The sequence below is a fragment of the Lissotriton helveticus genome, chromosome 5_1 (assembly GCF_964261635.1).
Source record: "Lissotriton helveticus chromosome 5_1, aLisHel1.1, whole genome shotgun sequence".
Classification (NCBI taxonomy): Eukaryota; Metazoa; Chordata; class Amphibia; order Caudata; family Salamandridae; genus Lissotriton; species Lissotriton helveticus.
The window spans coordinates 84,833,155-84,848,345 of NC_136065.1; the positions used below are offsets into that span (position 1 = coordinate 84,833,155).

The 15,191-nt window shown below is 46.3% G+C and overlaps 1 protein-coding gene across 1 annotated transcript in view; it reads right to left on the bottom strand.

Annotated features, from left to right (window-relative positions):
- Positions 1 to 12,104: 12,104 nt before the first annotated feature.
- The window catches only part of LOC144754169 (E3 ubiquitin-protein ligase TRIM39-like), a 159,980-nt gene continuing 156,893 nt past the window's right edge, over positions 12,105 to 15,191 (bottom strand). Inside the window, exon 6 of the mRNA XM_078641750.1 lies at positions 12,105 to 12,914. Within this exon, the coding sequence (XP_078497876.1) occupies positions 12,403 to 12,914 (512 nt within the window). The 3' untranslated portion in view covers positions 12,105 to 12,402. The remainder of the gene's footprint in view (positions 12,915 to 15,191) is intronic.

The following is a 15,191-nucleotide window of genomic DNA, read 5'->3' on the forward strand; positions in this document are numbered from 1 at the left end:
ATCTAGGTACATAGGGGACCTAACACCCTACAGTTCCACTTTCACGGCACCTGCTGCACTTTAATTAGCCACGCCTCTACAAGGGGTCTCACAATGATGGTCCTGTGATGCGAGACCTGACAGTGGATGAACATTGTTGGGAGAGGAAGGGAAACTGTGCCGTAACAGTGGTGCATTGAGCCCTGAAGCAAACAAGGTACATTGCTCCTCCGTCTACTGAATGGACAGTAAAATACAGCCATAATGTAATTACATTGGCCCCAAAACCCCACAAGGCAACAGAGACACTGCACTTGCTATTCAGTCTATAGCTACAACCCTCAGAGCCATGGTCCAGTGCTGGGAGGCCTAGGACAGAAGGATACCTTTCTTGGGACTCTGAGCACTAGAGCAAGGCTTTAAAGCCTAGGAGAGGATAGGCTTTTCCGGGTCCTCACAGCTCTAGGTCAAGGCTCTGAGGTGCATGGGAGAAGGGACCAGTGGCAAAGTATGGGCTTAGATGCAAGTAAACGATGCTGGACAGTAAAACTCAGCAATACCTTTGGTGCACTGGCTCCTTGCTACCCATGTACCCTGGTGCCATAGCACCTGCTGCACTGATAGCTACACCCATGATAGAGCGACACCCCCCCTATGGTCTCATAGCCATGGACTAGTGCCTCAAAGCTCATCGGTGGGCACTCCCTGCACTGGGTATCCAAACGTGGCTGATGGGCCCAGGGGAGAATCTGCTCTCAGCCTCAGAGTGCAGAAACATGGATGTGAGGCCTATGAAAGACAAGCAAGTTGCATAGCAATGGTGCTAGGACCCTGGTGCAAAGGAAAAGCGTCTGCTTAACTTTGCCCACTGCCTGCACAGTAAAATACTGCTATTGTTTGGGTACCTTGGGCACCTAATACCCCTGGCTTGGTACTAGGTGTAGGTGAAGGAGTCTAACTCCCTTGGGCCTTGCAGCACTGAACCATGGCTTCGCACCCTAGAGTGCCCCCTCCCAACCCCGCATGCCTTGGGCCTCTCAACCACGGTCTAGAGCAACGGGGCCTAGGAGAGCGGAGTCCAGTGTAATGGCGGCCTCTTCCCTGCATCTCGCAACAATGGTCTGGCACTGCAAGCCCAGTTAATGGGGGTTTTCTCTGCTGCACATTCCCCATGATTCAGAGCTGTAAGGAGCAGGGGAGTGAGTAGGAGCTTTCCCCTGGGCCTCACATCTATGATCTAGTGTTGTGAGGCCAAGGGGGGGGTGGTCCCACTTCACTATGTCCCCAGCAGTGGTCTAGCACTGCTAGGCCAAGGGGAGGGTGGTCCCATCTCCATAGTGGGTCCCATCCCCTAGTCTTCAAATCTACTGGCTGGTGTTGCAAGGCCCATGAGAGGCGGCCCCACGGACTTGGGCCTCTCATCAATGGTTTAGTCCAGCTGCAAGTCTCAGAGGAGAAGAGTCTCCATTCCTGGGCCACATAGATATGACCCATCACTGAGTCCCAGGAGAAGGGGGCCAGTCCACTGGAGCTCACAGGCATGGTCTAGCACTGTGAGGCCATAGTAGGATGGCCAATTTCCAATTTTGCTTTCACCGGGCACTTTGTGCCTTTTGAGACACATTGTGTTTGCTGAGACATCCAACGTTTCTTGTGTAGCAGAGGAACTGCAAAGTCACATAGAAGATTTTTGGAACTTCATTTTAAATCTCTGACACAAACCATCTTAAAATAATTCAGCTGGAGACTGAGTTTATTGATTGTGATTGCTATTCATACCGTATGTGATTTTTGGATCCTGTTACCACGCCCTGGAGTAAGCCTTAACTACTCACTATTGGAAACTTTGAGTGACAAGTTTAGAAAATGAACTCTGGTATTCATATGGAATGAAGTGCTTAAGCTTTTAAACACCAGTAGCAAATATCAGTTTCTAGCAGTGTCTAGTAGTAACATCCACCACAGGACCTTGTCCAGTGGGTATGTTTTAGCCAGGGAACTGTGTTATTTGACATCTAATCTCAGCTTTACCATTTCACCTGAATATGATGGAAATAAACACTATAACTAGAATTACATTGCACTGAGAAGGGCACCCCCTTGACCAGTGGACTAGCTGTAAATGTAGAACGAGGGGCCACATTTTTTAACCCCGGCCTCTCACCTGAACAAATTCTGTGTTCTTGGGCAATCACTTTTCTTAAATTATTGCTGTGCTCCCTTTTGACCCCATTTAAAAACTGCTAGAAAGCGTATGATTACAACATGGACTACGGTCCTGATTATGACTACAGCAGTCTACCCGCCGTATCATGACTTTGGCAATTGGACTGCCACAGTACAGCTGCAACCTGTCAGAGGCTGCAATATATTGGTGTTGCCGCAACACCGCCAAGCATATTATGATTTGCCTCACCGCCATCCATTTCATTGGGGTGAGACTGCCATGAAAAGAGTGGTGGTGAGGAAACAAACAGGGCCCTAACAGGGCCCCCTGGTATCTCTGTGAATGGGGGTGCATGCGGGAGGGGCACGTTCTGCTGCCCTGTATCTTTGCACCCTCAGTTCCTGCACGGGATGGAATTCATGACATAGAGCATTCCTTACCTGCAGGAACGTACAGCGGCAGTCCCATGGCGGTGCCTTTCTAAGACACTGCTGCAGCACATCCGCCTGCCAAGGATTACAGTCATAATCCGGCAGGCAATGTGGGGGCGGCTTTGGCGGTCCTACCATGAAGCACTGGTGTGGCGCTCCACAGGAGGACAGCCAAAGTCGCAATCAGGCCTTAAATATTACCTGGGAGAGAAGTGCCCAGTCACATGGTATATTCACCTAAATGCAATAAAGTGGTAAATGTATAGCCAGGGCCACTAAGCAATTGTGCGGCCAGGGTGGTTTTCCCATAATTATGGAATTGCCACATTTTCCACATAATCGATCATCTGCTCCATAATCTACAGATTTTAACCATAAAACATTTTTATTTGCTCTAACAGTTCAAAAGTTACTAATAACCCAGCAACGTGTTGCCATGCAATGAAAGGCCCATGTCAAAGGTTCACTGGTCACCTATTGTTTTCCTATTACTATGTTTGGGTGTTGAATTGATACTAATGGGGGCAGACTGTTCACCGACAGTGTTAAGAAGCATAAAATGAAGGAAGAATTAAGTAATACTATGATCAAATATACAGCTTTACCCTGCATACATTTTTTACCACATAATTTAGTGAACCCTGCCGCACAATTTGGCTGTCTTCTGCTGCATAATTACAGTGGGCCTGTGCATTGCCTTTACAACAGTAGAAGTGTGTCACAGTCCTGGCTCTACTATTTTAATCAACTGTTTGTTCCTGGGCAAATACTGATCTCCTTGTTCCTCCTTTAGTGATTTGACCTTGTGACAGCCTGTTGAATTGAAGACAGAGTCAAGGTAAGATAACGAAGTAGAAGTTTTATTAAATCAGCCCCACACCTTAAGGCGGTGCGTCGGTCAGTTAGTTAGAATCATTATGACAGTTGAGGGCAGGGGGACGGAACCAGGACAGTGCGGAATGTGGGGGAACCAATCAGGAGGGCAGGGGACAATGGATGCTCTCGCGCAGGAGAGCTGGTAGGCACCACTTGCCAAAGGTTGCAGGGGGGAAACAGAACTAGGTTACAACACATCTTCCTCTCTTGAGGGTTTTGACAGGTAGGCCCAACGTGTGGCAAAGGGAACTTAGGTGATAAGTGAACTAGTTAACATTAGTCACAAACACAGTCTTAATAACATTTGGAATTGTGGGTGGTTCTCCCTGATGTTCTCTTGGCAACAAGGGCATGAGGAACACTCACTGTGTCAGAATGGGATTCCATGTACATATAAGAGAGTATCCTTATTCAAGAGTCACATTCAGGAGAGCCTAAATAACTACTAGTTATCATCAGCACTGGACTCTCGGTGACATTGTAGAATAAGAGGTTCATACGTTCTGCAAGGGTCAAAGCAGTGACCGGTCCAACCTCCCACTTGGATGAACGACATTCATTAGTGGATGTTGCTGAGACCTTGGATTTCCGGAACACATCTTCTCCTGTAACGACATCAAGCACCCCTTGAGCACCCTGGGGGTCGTCACGTGGTAAGAATAGCATTGAAATGTGGGCTACTTCAGTATCCACTACATTGCGTCTATGTCCTTTACTGCGACCTGCCACCTTTTCGATGTCATCATCTGTATTTGTATTTGACCAACTTCTTGCTTCATTTCCTTGGTTTTGGACGTTATCAAAGCCACTATCACTTTTCACCTCAGGCCATTCTGCTACATTGGTACTAGCCTCAACTGTGAACTGTCCATCCTCCAGTTCCCTCAACTGACTTCCATGGAAAAACTCCGTTGGGTCTACTGGACTGGATGACTCATGTTTCTTTAGGTACTCATCGAGCACATCCATCCTCCCTGATGCAACTTTATTTGTAGGATATGGAAAGAGATCTTGTGCTTCCCTGCTCTTATCCAACAGCATACCACAATTCAACCATTTAGAATAATTTGCTTTGTGTCTAGTCTTCAAGTATTCGAAACTCATACAATCCCCATACACATCTCCTGTGTTTGACATGAGTCCTGCGAATGCAGCACTTTGCCGCACTGCCTGGAAATTGAAAGGGTTACTCTTATGTTTTCTTTCTGATCGTCCATTTGTGGATTGTGTAACATTTTGTTTTCCTAATTTCTCGCAATTACCATTTTTCCCAAAATTCTCTTCACTGTCTATTCTTTCATACCACTTGCTTGAACTCAACTTATCCTTAAATACACAGTAAGCCTCTTGCTTCTTTTTGACCTTGTCCTCAGCTGCTTCTTTTTTCTTCCTCCTAGCAGTTTCCTCCTTGTCAACTAGGCTAATAGATGGTGGCGTTCTTTCATTCTCCATTTCGCACTTTGTCAATTGTATGCTTTTGCAAAGCGCCAGATCATCTTGGTGTTCATTCCAATTTTGATCAAGAGATATTCTCAATTTCCTCTGATCATTCCACCCGAGCATGGAGAGTTGGTTATCAGAAATGTATATAGCACTCCTAGTGCTATATACATTGTAACATAAATCCATCACTTTGTACCCTATCAATATAATGTCTTCTCCCGTGAACAATTTCAGGGATACATTGGCCACCTTCAAATCGAACCCATGTATTTTTGCAAATTTCTTACTCCACATGCTCGCGCTGATAACCGTGTAGTGTGACCCTGAATCTGCGATGATTTTAATTTTTATTCCTCCTACTATGATGTACATATCTTTTACATCCATTTATATTTATTCCAATAATTTCGCCTTTATATGTCCCAGTATCTCCGTTTCTTCAGTTAGAATATCCAATATTCCTAAACAAGGATTTCCAATGAGGTCAGAGAAACTATAATCCTGTGCAGGATAAAACTAGGACGCACGTATATTTTACTGCTCTGTTTGTTTTAGGATGCGCAATGAAATAGATGATGTAGTTTCTCTTATCAAATTTTGAATTCACACACACAAGCAGATCTAGGCGCTAACTTATTAAAGGACAATGTCGCTTCCCTTATCCCTTATCTCTTTGAATTCACACACAACAAGCAGTTCTTGGTATTAACTTATTAAAGGATACAGATTTCTCTTCACAGTAAATTCTTGAAGTGTTGCTAGTAAATTCCACCAGGGGGTACTATTCATTCATTTGCAGTACCACTTGATTTCGTTATTGCTCGGAATTATTGTGTACATGAAGTCTATGTAATTATTATGAAATAGAATTTTGCAATGTGTGAGGAGGGAATTGCAGCAGTTCATGAAATGTCACCAGGTGGAGTGGATTACCTTTCGCGTTTACCCTCTATTCACATTAGGGGAAGGGATTAAACCACAGGAAAAGGAGCAACACGATCTGTGTAATTGCAGCGGAAGCGTGTGTTATTTCAGTTGGTGTTACACATCTAGTACTTTCACGTTATGCTTGTAGTATTAGTAGCTTTTGTTTTTAATTAGTGCACAGTTCGCAATCACAACGTTGGCAGGCTTGAACACTGACTCGTGGGAGGCGTGAGTGGGACGCCTTTGTTTACTTATTACTCAAAATGGCCTCCAGCGCTGCGTTCCAGTGACGTCACACGCAGTTGAGCATGCGCAGATTGGCTTGAAGAAGAAGCGCGAAAACAGCTGACTGGATTTGCCTCAGAGAATATGCGCATGAAACGAAGGTTCGGCCGACAGAGAAAAACTTCATCGATGACTGTGGTCCACCTTAGGCATCCACAACTCGAGACACTCAAATCTCGGCACCAGAAGTTGACACCAGCAGGTTCTTACACCGCAGAGGATCGGCACACACCTCCGACCTCAGTGAGTGATGTCTTCATCATTATTTCACAACAGAAAGTCCATTTTCATTCATAAGCGAGAAGGCTTCACCAGGTATCACCCTTTTTTCATTCGAACAGTTACAAACTCAAGGATTTACGCCGCACCTCACTTTCACTAAAATGCACCTCACTTTCACGTAAGACGCTGCTCATTTGACATGCGCTGCACTGATCTTCAGTATTGTGGAGAACTTTACACACTAAATCCTTTCAACGCTTATATACTATCAACTGGTAATTCTTTGTTTTTCACACAGCGTTGTCTCGTTTGGCTTTGGGTTTGCGCTGTATGTGAAGAAGGTTTCACTTCACACGCTAACGCGCAGCTTAAATATCAATAAACGCGGTAACAGAGATTATTTTAGTATGGTTCCCTGCTCCGCTCACTTCACCACCACCCGGCTGCCCAGGCTCACCTCCAGGACTTGTTCAGGATCCAGTGTTCATCTGCTTCGGGTCTAGCGTTTTTTTTTTCTTTGCTTTACTAGCTCCACAAAAACGCCCAGAGTTTCATTAGTAATCACCGGTCACAATTACTTTTTAGAAAATCCAAGGTTCATTTATCACTGTCACTATTCAATTAAACTTGCCGAGATTGATGGAGGCTGCTCAGTTTCCTCACTGTACTTCACGGCTCACCACATGAACTTGCGCAGAGTCCAGTCGTCCTTATCTCGAGTCTTTCCTCGTCAGTTCCACAAGAAGCCCAAGTTTCAAAAGGTATTCACTGGTCGAATAAATCTGCTATGAGTCCATGGTTCAATTCACATTCGACTCACTCAAAAGTCGATGCCTCATTACACGTTCGACTCACTCAAAAGTCTACTTGCCGGACTTGCATGAACTTGCACAGAGTCCAGTCGTCCTTATCTCGAGTCTTTCTTCGTCAGTTCCACAAGAAGCCCAAGTTTCAAAAGGTATTCACTGGTCGAATAAATCTGCTATGAGTCCATGGTTCAATTCACATTCGACTCACTCAAAAGTCGATGCCTCATTACACGTTCGACTCACTCAAAAGTCGACTTGCCGGAATTACGGAGCTATTAATTGCTCCCGACTTGTAAATATCAAGCCAGTTCTTCCCTGAACCAGCTGCAGCACCGAGCCCTTAGAAGAGGTTGCTTGCGCAGAGTCCAGTTATCCTTATCTCGAGTCTTACTCCGTCAGTTTCACAAGAACGCTCGAGTTTCAAATGGTTTTCACTGGTCGGATCAATCTGCTAAGCGTCCTTGGTTCATTTCACATTCGACTTACTCACAAGTCGATGGCTCATTTCACGCTCGACTCACTCAAAAGTCGGCAGTGGGTTCGCGGTGAGGGGCTGAGGTCCTCGTCGCCACTGTTGAATTGAAGACAGAGTCAAGGTAAGATAACGAAGTAGAAGTTTTATTAAATCAGCCCCACACCTTAAGGCGGTGCGTCGGTCAGTTAGTTAGAATCATTATGACAGTTGAGGGCAGGGGGACGGAACCAGGACAGTGCGGAATGTGGGGGAACCAATCAGGAGGGCAGGGGACAATGGATGCTCTCGCGCAGGAGAGCTGGTAGGCACCACTTGCCAAAGGTTGCAGGGGGGAAACAGAACTAGGTTACAACACAGCCCTTTGAAATAACCTTACAGGGCATACCCTCAGTACAGCTCCTTTTAATAGCTTTCATGCACTCATTTAAGGCGGTTTGCATCCTGGTGACTAAAGGCTTTAAGGAAGTTGCCTTGCAGGGGACCCCTCGAGTGCTGCACTGCGTCCCTGTCTGCTGTCCACAAGCACCTCTTTCACAGCTCATCAAGGGCTGAAAGAGAGGCGCTTGGCTTTTGAAGGGTTGAAAGTGCCCGATTTAGGGTGTCCTGCAGTGTCTTTGTATGGGCAGCATGAGACATGATCCCCAATCACAGGAGCGGATTAGCCTGGGAGAGGTTCTTTGTTCCCCGAGCATACTACTTAAGGTGTAGAGCTGCGAGGCCCAGGGAGTGAGGCCCCTTTCCTTGTGCCTCCCACGCAGTCATGGCAGTGTGGCGAGGCCCATGGAAGTGCGTCCTGCATTTAATATTTCCAGAGGCTCACGCACATGTTTGCGAGGCCTGGGGCCTCGCACCTCTACATCTCAGCTGTGAGGCCCAAGGCAGGAGCTTTAAGAAGTGCGAGGCCCCTTGTTGGTCGGCTGGGCGCGGGGCCCTGGGCAGCTGCCCACACTGCCCATGCCTAGTGCCGGCCCTGGCTGGCAGTCCCTCTCTCCCTTTCTTCTTCTCAACCGGGCTGGAGTCGGAGACCTGTGCGTCTGGGCACCAACGGGGATAAGTGCTCACGGTAGGGCCAAGGCAGAGTCAGCCTGGCTGCCCCCAGGAGCTCTGTGTGAGCGCGGGCACTGTTGGAGTGGCGCCCCCTGACGAGTCCAGTGAGAACACCCTCTAGTGAACTAGAATTAAGGTCCAGTGTGAACTGAGACCGTGCAAGAAGACGACAACCACAGACATTGGCACCATTGCAGCTCCATAACTGGCACAGCCCATTCCAGAAGGAAAGGGGGGTAAACTAAAGACCCAGAGAGAGCGGTGAGAGCCTGGGAAGCAAGTCCTATTCAACCTTCTGTCCTATTGTATAACTGTCCTCATTCACAACTGTCCTACTGCACATTCACTGCGACAGCACAAGACCTCTGATTAGGAAAGGTCAGGGAGAGCCTCAGTCCTCATTGATGATTCCCCCCAGGACCAACCCCCCCCTCCCTCCACGGAGTATAATAGTGCATCTTTGTTCCCCCTCAGTTTTTTTTAGTACAGTCCTGCTGAGCTGTGTGATTAAAGTACTTTTCATTTTTCGAGTAAAAGCGCTGGCTGCACAAACATTTATCTGTTTTATGCTCTTGAGAGTTCTTGGTTTCTAACCCCGTACCTTCTCCTTGAGTCAGCCTCGGACAGCTCAACTTCACTCCTCTGAGAGTCAAGGGGTGAGGGGTTCACTTGGGGCTCAGTCTTGGACCCCACAGTGAGGTGATGCCCCCGGACACCAGTGGCAACAGGCTCTCTGTGTAATAGTTTGAGTCCAGTTACCCCAGATTGACACAGAGCTCCTGAAAAAAGTTCGACAATTGCAAGTATCATACATTGATCTGTTTAGTATGTTTCTGCAAAATGTTTCGCTGGTAATATTAATTTATCTCTAACGAAAGTCTCTATAATCTGATATTGTTTATATTTGTACTGAAGTAAACCAAAACTACAACCCCAGAATTCATAAGGATCTTAAATGAATGTCTAGGGCTCAGAGGTCCATTTCTCAGTGACGTCAGCTGCAGCCATTGGTAACAGCATGAAGGTTTATATAAATGATACAATACAGGACAATCATTATAAAGTCTGAGAAGCACCTGCCAGGAGTCTAACCTGTGACGTCTAGATCATGGGTCCGCAGATGTGCCTCAACCTACTGAGCTACCTCATAAATGGATGACACTAAAGCTGAAAGAGAACACACTCAGCCCAAGTCTTAATCAAGAGGCAAGAATTACACCCAATCTCCATGAAGCAGAGACGAGGATATTAAGAAGCAAAAACCCCTAAAGGGATGAAGAGGTGACGAGTGTTACACATCATTCCTGCCGTCCAGGAAGCAGCATTTAAAACTCATAGCAAAATCATTCCGGTTTGTTTGACCTGGTGTCAAAACCTCACTCCAAGTGATCCCCCCTCACCTCTGACTTTTTGTGTCAATATCACTTTGCATTTTGGGACATATGGTTTGTTGCTTCCTATTAAGTACCTTCTCATCTCAGTCCCAGCATGCACTGGTGTTAGCTTGAAAGGCAGATTTGCTTCCGAGGGTCACACATGTAGCTGCTCTTCTTAAAGTTTCATGACAAAAATTGATTCAGCTTTTAATTCAGGACATCTGTATATACACGATAACATCTGGAAAAAATGTGTAGACACAAGATAATCCTAATATGTCTGTGTAACCCGGAAATGTTTGTGGAGTCACAAATGCACTGCAGGAGGCTGATATTGTGTTGTATTCTTATGCTCACGTTACAACAACACTGTCCACAGAAAGAAGTTTTAAAACCTGACAAAGAAATATCAGCTTAATTCACAGGTGATGGATCACAAAGCATTAACATTCTAAGTAAAAAGGACAGACATATAGAAACCTATTTAGTGGCTGATTTATAGAAAGAGAAACCAGGACACTTGGATAAATCACGGCTACGTCATTTAACCGCATTTTGTGACCCTAGGCACATATTTGACTTCACTGATCCTCAATTATCTTCACTATTGCATATGAAAGCAACTTCAAATCCGTAAGTTTAGAATACCAGCGCTACAAAAACCTATTGCATTTGATTTAATGGAGTATAAAGTTTCTTAATCTATAAGAATCTGGGAGGTCCAGCTTTAGATTGAGAGGGCCCTGACTGCCTTCTCCAAAGGTTCCCTCACTCCCACCTTCCAACAGTGCCACTCATCTCTTCACAGCCCCTTTCTCACATGCATTTCTTTAGTTTTATAGCGCTACTCATGCCAACTCTAGGGTGTCGGAGCACTTTACACCAAGCACGCCTTATCAGAGTCAATGAGTGTGTAAATCAGTCTATAGGAAATGTTACACAAACCAATGAGGATTACCGTTCTGTGATCTGCATGAACACATTCTTTGCAGCAGGTATATTAACCCTCTGTGCTACTTTATGACGAGTCAAAACTGGCACTAGAAAAAAAAACTCCATCTCCCTCCAGCAGAAACATTTATGAGCAGCGTTATCTTGGCATTTTTATTGTTGCCTGTGAGACCGCTCACTACACTAAAGAGCGCAGCACTAGACCGCTCACTACACTGAAGCGAGCGGAACTAGACCACTCACTACACTGAAGCGAGCAGTACTAGACTGGTCACTACACTAAAGCACGAAGCACTAGACCGCTCACTACACTGAAGCGAGCGGAACTAGACCGCTCACTACACTGATGCGAGCGGAACTAGACCGCTCACTACACTGATGCGAGCGGAACTAGACCGCTCACTACACTGAAGCGAGCGGAACTAGACCGCTCACTACACTGATGCGAGCGGAACTAGACCGCTCACTACACTGAAGCGAGCGGAACTAGACCGCTCACTACACTGATGCGAGCAACACTAGACTGCTCACTACACTAAAGCGCGCGGCACTAGACCGGCGACTACACTAAAGCACGCATTCATCTAGAGTACACACTACACCAAACAGCACACTGCACTACATAGACACGGCAGTCTACTACACACTACGCTGCAACACGCAGTATACTACATACACACACTGTGCACACTGTACTACACAAAGCACTGCAGCAGATAGGGCACTGTACTAGTCAGTACACTGCATTATATGGTACAGAGTAACAGAGCTACCTGAACGTGTACTGAAACCTGCTGGACTCACAAGGAACCAGCAGGTGCTTTTAAAACCCAACGTTATTTCTGCACACAGCGCCTCTGCCAGGTCAGTCCAGGTGCAGCTGCACCGGTCGCACTGTCCTAAAGCCGCCCTGGATCTGGGTTACATACAGGGTTCACGTGACAACTGTCTTGCGTCTGAGGTCTCTAATATTAGCACTGTTGTCGGGGCTGGGGCAGGAATGGTTTCTTAGGTCATGTTTAAAAACAATCACTTTCAATAAGTACTTCCCAGTGCAGCGCTATAATGTGCAGATTAATGTCAAAGCTCTGCAAGTCAAAGAAATACACATTGTTGAATTCTACAGATACTTTATTATATCTTACATGACATTTGGTGTATGATTCACACGGAAAACATGTACTGGGCTTGTTAAAAATTGTATAAAGAAAAGAGATATGTAGCAGTCAGATTCACATGAGGCTTCTGGTTGTCATGGTAACATGTGGGAGGGTCGTTGTGGAGAAGACTATTTCGAATGTCGGTGTTTAAACTGAGGACTGACAGTTGAGCCAAAGGGAGCGTTTTATTATTTAAAAGGGTCTCTGCTCGTGCTCCTGGTCACACTGTTATCACTGCAGAAGGAGGGGGGGGCTCACACCAGCCTCAGCTCCGCTCCCCAGAGATAGAAGTACGGGAAGAGCCTCTGTGTGAAGGGGGCCTGCGGGAAGGAGTAGAGAAGCTCCATGGAGTCAGCATTGTACAGGGACAGCCGCCCCCCCTCGTAGTCCAGGTACACCCCCAGCTTCAGGGGCTTCTCAAGAGGGGACAGAGCGGTCTGAGGGGAGGTGAGAGCCGAGTACTGACCCCTCAACCCCCGCACAACCCAGACTCCCCCCTCAGGTGACCATGTGATCGCTCCCTTCCTGTTCACAGACTCTGCTGCGACCCCCACATGCCACTCTATCCCCTCCTGCAGCAGCTGCACCTCCCAGTAATGTCGGCCGGAGATGAACCCCTCGCTCCCCAGCACACAGGTCAAGTACGAGGTGAATCTCTTGGGGGTGGCTGGCAGGGGCTGTGCTGTGTCCATCCGTTTCACACGTCTTCCCCCGTCAGACAGGAGGAGCTCAGGATGAGCCGTGTCAGGATCCAGAGTCACCATCACTGCAGAGAAGAGATTCAGAATTATAGATTTAATGACACAAATAAAGGCTGTAATTACTGCTTCTGTTTTACATACGATTAATGTACACCACATCTGGAAGGAGCACGCGGCGCTACATAGGGCGCAGCACAAGACCGCTCACTACACTGAAGCAAGCGGCACTAGACCGCTCACTATACTGAAGCAAGCGGCACTAGACCGCTCACTACACTAAAGAGCGCAGCACTAGACCGCTCACTACACTGAAGCGCGCGGCACTAGACCACTCACTACACTGAAGCGAGCGGAACTAGACCACTCACTACACTGAAGCGAGCGGTACTAGACTGGTCACTACACTAAAGCGCGAAGCACTAGACCGCTCACTACACTGAAGCGAGCGGAACTAGACCGCTCACTACACTGATGCGAGCGGCACTAGACTGCTCACTACACTAAAGCGCAAGGCACTAGACCGTCGACTACACTAAAGCACGCATTCATCTAGAGTACCCACTACACCAAACAGCACACTGCACTACATAGACACGGCAGTCTACTACACACTACGCTGCAACACGCAGTATACTACATACACACACTGTGCACACTGTACTACACAAAGCACTGCAGCAGATAGGGCACTGTACTAGTCAGTGCACTGCATTATATGGTACAGAGTAACAGAGCTACCTGAACGTATACTGTACTAGTCAGTACACGGCGTTAGATATCACGGAGTGGCACAGCTACTCCTAGGCGTTCTCTACTAATTACGTAATAATAGATAGTACAGAATATGACAGCTACTAGCAGCTATACTGTACTGGTCAGTGCACTCATTTGATGGCACAGAATGACAGAGCTACTCCAAGGCATACTGTACAAGTCAGTAATCTATAAGAGATAGTACAGAGTAACAGATCTACTGGAAGGTGTACAGTACTGCTCAGTACATTGCATTAGATGGTACAAAGTGACAGAGCTACACCAAAGTAAACATTACTAGTGAGTACACTGTATTAGATTGTACAGAGTGAGAGAGCTTCTATAAGGTATACAGTACTAATCAGTACACTCCATTAGATGGCACAGAGTAACATAGGTACTAGAATTGTACTGTACTAGTCAGTACACAGCATTAGATGGAATGGAGTGACAGAGCTAGTAGAAGGTATACAGTACTTGTCAGTATACCTCATTAAATGTCACAGAGCGACAGAGGTAATAGAAGTGTACAATACTAGTCAGTACACTCTGTTAGATGGTGTAGAGTGACAGACCTTCTTCAAGGTATATTGTACTGGACAGTACACCGCATTACATGGTACAGAGTGACAGAAATACTGCAAGGTAAAATGTACTAATCCGTTAAACTACGTTGTATGGCACAGAGTAACAGAGCTACCCTTAAGAATACAGTACTAGGCAGTACACAGCATTGGCTGGTGCAGAGTAGGAGAGCTACTAGAAGGCATACAGTACAAGTCAATACACTGCATTAGATGCTACTGAGTGACAGAGCTACTGGAAGGTATACGGTACTAGTCGGTATACTGTATTAGATGGCACAGAGTAACAGAGATACTCCAAGGTATTCAGTACTAGTCAGTACAAAGCATTGGATGGTACGGCGTAAGAGAGCTACTAGAAGGTATACAGTATGAGTCAATCCACTGCATTAGATGGTACTGAGTGACAGAGCTACTGGAAGGTATACCGTATTAGTCGGTATACTGTATTAGATGGCACAGACTAACAGAGATACTCCAAGGTATTCAGTACTAGTCAGTACAAAGCATTGGATGGTACAGCGTAAGAGAGCTACTAGAAGGTATACAGTATGAGTCAATCCACTGCATTAGATGGTACAAAGTGGCAGAGCTACCAGTAGGTGTAATTTCCAGTACACTGTACTGGATAGTCTAGAGTAACAGATCCACTCGAGGGCATACTGTACTAGTCAGTACAGTGGGTCAGATGGTACCAGGTAACAGTACTACTCCAAGGCATACAGAACTACTCAGTAAGTTGCATTAGATGATAAAGAGTAACAGAGCAACTCCAAGGGATACATTACTAGTCAGTACACTGCATTAGATGGTACAGACGAACAGAGTTAGTCAAGATGGTATAAAGTAGCAGAGCTACTAGAAGGTGTACTGTACTAGTCAGTATCTGCATTAGATGACTCAGAGTGAGAGAGCTACCAGCGGTGTACTTTACTAGTCAGTACACTGCATTAGATTCAACAGAGTCATAGAGTTACTAGATGGCGTACTGTAGTAGTTAGTGCA